At 49.0% G+C, this 3,632-nt stretch overlaps 1 protein-coding gene across 1 annotated transcript; it reads right to left on the reverse strand.

Annotated features, from left to right (window-relative positions):
• Nucleotides 1-803: 803 nt before the first annotated feature.
• On the reverse strand, nt 804-3,632 carry LOC308402267 (G-protein coupled receptor 22-like; the record flags this gene model as incomplete). The annotated part of the gene is made up of 1 exon (XM_080890957.1): nt 804-3,632. The coding sequence occupies one exon, from the start codon at nt 3,630-3,632 to the stop codon at nt 2,100-2,102; it is 1,533 nt and encodes a 510-aa protein (XP_080747083.1). The 3' UTR covers nt 804-2,099.

Raw genomic sequence — 3,632 nt, forward strand, 5'->3', positions numbered from 1 at the left:
AGCTCAGTGGGAGGGGCATGTGATGATTACTGCCAGGTATAGGTGCCTGCATTCCTACAGAGGGCACTTTTACTGAACATGAATGCACAGACTGAAATAGCACATCTTCACATAAAAAAAGCCTACAGCGCCGAGGTTTGAGTTTAGCACGCCAACCAGTGGAAAGACAATACTAAAATTATCACATGTAAATGGCACTACCCACTCATTATTGGCTGCATCTGATGGTGATAAATGAACACATCCACAAACACAATGTACCGTTTGTTCAACACAGAGACCACACAAAGCAAATGTTAAAGCGACTATTGGTCTCACCAACAAATGGAGGAGTCTCTGTGCGCATCACATCTTTGTGTTGATCATACTTGCTGATGAAGTTCATTTGAGGAGTTCGAGAGCGGTTGGATGCAGTTATGTTCTGTTCAGACGTCGCTGTATGCTCTTATGTGCGATTTCACCAGATGGACATACAGAGATTCCTTGATGTGTGAGCGAGAGTCTGTGGGGACATTATGTTCTTTTGCAGCATAGCCCTGAGTGATTATATAGGCTATATGTACGGAGCTGCACGTTGTCCTCGTGTTATTCCTCTTGTAGGAGGCTTAAAAAAAACCTAGTGAAGAAATGTAAAACCTGTTGTTTTTTTTGTTTTTTTATCTTGGACGAAGTCTGAGTAGCTCTGACCCCCAGCTGGAAATTTAAACAAACTTGCAACACAGCACACACGCGAAAGAAAAACTCAATTCATTCTTTTAATTCACTGTTTTGTGACACATTCACATCAAAACACTGTGGAGAAAACTTCTAAAGATATTCTTGGTGTACATATATCATATATTTTCACTTGTTAACATTCACTAATGCATTATTAGTGTGATAAATCACACGGCCGCTGCAATGAACAATAGCGTGAGTACAATGTTAGAGCAGTGAACACAAGCAGGTAAAGTCAACACTACTCTTTATAACGCCAGGAAGCTGTCAGGGCCCAGCTGTGGTGACCGTTACACTCCTCTGGGAGGAGCTGACCCGTGGGACCGCATGTCTGGGTGCAACGACACAGGGACGAGGCAGCTGGATCACTGCTCTGCTCTAGGAAAGTCGTTTTATAACCACACACTTCCGTTTCATCATGTGGGCAGTATTTACATCATTTACATGAATTTTCTTCTAAGCAGCTTTACATCTAAAATGCAGTCTAAGACTATAGACCTGGAATAAACACAGTATCTGTGAATGATGATTGTGTCTTTTCTTTCCCATCACGAGTCACATGAGAAGATTTCTCATGCTAACAGTGAACGCGAATCTACAGCCAGCGGCCAGTTAACTTAGTTTAGCATAACAAGTGGAAACAGGGGGAGACAGCTAGACTGCAATACCAAATAATATATTACACCATTTGCTATAAACTGGGGGCAAAAGAAGTGTTGCGAAATCTTATGCAAGCGCTTTAATATCTTAGCACACGATAAACTCACACTAAAGCAAAACTTGATTTACTAATTTACACTTTTAACTGTCCTCTGACTTGTTCTTTATCGTCTCTCCCCAGGCAGACCCTGAAAAGTTAAAAGTTTATCAGCTGTCACTGAGCCTTTCATTTAAATATCTGACATGCTCCCTTTTTTTGTTCCGAATGCACAGTATACCATTTAGCGGAACGTTTAAGGCAGAGATAATATTAAATACATTCAAAGAATTTATGTGTTTGAAGTGCCTTGGAGGCTTTAAGTGGGAGAAGGCAGATCATATCTTCTGCTGGCTAAACACATTCTTTGGAGTGGTTATGTAAGCACCACTATGAGGATGCTCTATTATTCAGCTCCATATGTAAATAGACTTCAGTGATTCACAGAGTGCAAACTATGTACAGTGTGTGTTGAATGATTCTCTGCAGAGGCTGTGAGTGCCACAGTGATTGTGACACCCTGCTTCCACTGCAGCCTGCGCTGAGGGGAGAGTGTAGTAGGAGCTTGCTGCTGGTGGTTACATTTAAAGGTCTCCCCAAGGTGTAAATGTGATTTGCACATTTCTCACACCGGCTTCTCGCACCGACGAGCTTCATTATGGAGCCTGACCTGCATGTTTCAGTCTCACAGGGCTTCTCCCAGGCAGCGTTCGGTACCTTCGCTCGCTTCTAGACGCACCTGCCTGCTGGTCTTTCGGTTGTCCACCCAGGAGTTGTGTATGACAGTCCCACCTGGTGAAGGGTCTACCTGGAGCAGGGACACCACCCTCTTTTTAACCTTGGCGCGAAGGGCACGGCGCAGTTTCTGTCGGGTGAAAGCGTACAGCAGCGGGTGGGAGACGGTGGTTCCGTAAGCCAGAGCGAGGAACCAGAGGCGTAGGCTGACGAGGACGTCGCTGGGGCCGATGCCCAGGATTAGGACGTTGGTCACTGAGAGGGGAGCCCAGCAGCCCAGAAAGGTCGAAATGATGATGAGGGACATCTTAAAGACACGTCTCTGACGCTCTCGGCGATCTCGATGTCGTCTCACTGCCCGCCGCAGGGCGATGATGGCCGACACGGAAGCCTGAACGCCCACTGTGGCTGGCATGGGGGTGGCAGCGCCCATGTCAGAGCTGACGAGCGGAGCAGAGGATGACACGGCATGGGGAGAGGTAGCTGTCGGGGTTGGGGATGGGATGAGGGGAGGGTGGCTGAGCTGTTTGGTATTATCTGTCGTGCATTGTTCTCCTCCTAACTCCCCACCATCAGTCGTTAGCCCCGGCTTCTCCTTTTTTTGCCTCTTGTGGCGCCCTCTGCAGGAGGGGCCCCTGAACCGCTGGCCCTTTTTCATGTGGGAACCAATGCGGATGTTTAAAGCCCTCAATATTCTGGAGTAGGTAAACAACATGACTGCCACCGTGGTGAAGAAGATGGGCACTTGGAGGATAAGATGGTAATACCTACCGGGGCCGGTGTGAAAGCCCTGACCACCAACACATAGGACGGTCCGGTTACGCCATGCTGGCGCCACAGTGGAACTAATGTCATACGAGGACAAAGGCAAGGATTTCTCCGTCTCCCCTGCTTCTTCTTCAGTGGACCACTGCAACTCCAAGAATGGGATAAAAAACACAGCGACCGAGGTGATCCAGACGGCGATCAGCAGCAACGCCGCCCTGTGTGTCGTCAGCAGCCTGTTGGCCGGTCGTACCGAGATGTCATATCGGTCCAAGCTGATAACCAGGATGTTGATGGCTGTGGCGATGCTGGCAAAGGTGACACAGGCCTCGTGGAAGCAGCACACCAAGGCCAGGTTGGGTCCCGGAGGCAGAAGAACAACAACCAGAGTGAGGGGCACACACAGCACGCACACCGCCACATCCAGCACGTGGAGGTTGACGGTCACCATGTTGCTCACAGAGTCCACTAAATTGGATTGGGAGCAATAGAGCACCAGCACAGTCAGGTTGCTGCTGAATCCCAACACCAGCTCCAGCATGAGGAAGGCGGTGAGTGACACCTGGAAGCCCAGCGAGTACGGAGGGTACCAGGACGCAGGGGTGCTGAAAGAGCCGCCTCCTCCTCGCTCCTGAAGGACTCCGAGTCCCTCCAGCCCAGCGGCTGTCCGAACCCCATCAGTAGTGGCCGGGCCTGACGTGTAGCTGCCGGTCTCCAT

This window comes from Rhamphochromis sp. 'chilingali', assembly GCF_963969265.1.
Source record: "Rhamphochromis sp. 'chilingali' genome assembly, chromosome: 9".
Lineage (NCBI taxonomy): Eukaryota > Metazoa > Chordata > Actinopteri > Cichliformes > Cichlidae > Rhamphochromis > Rhamphochromis sp. 'chilingali'.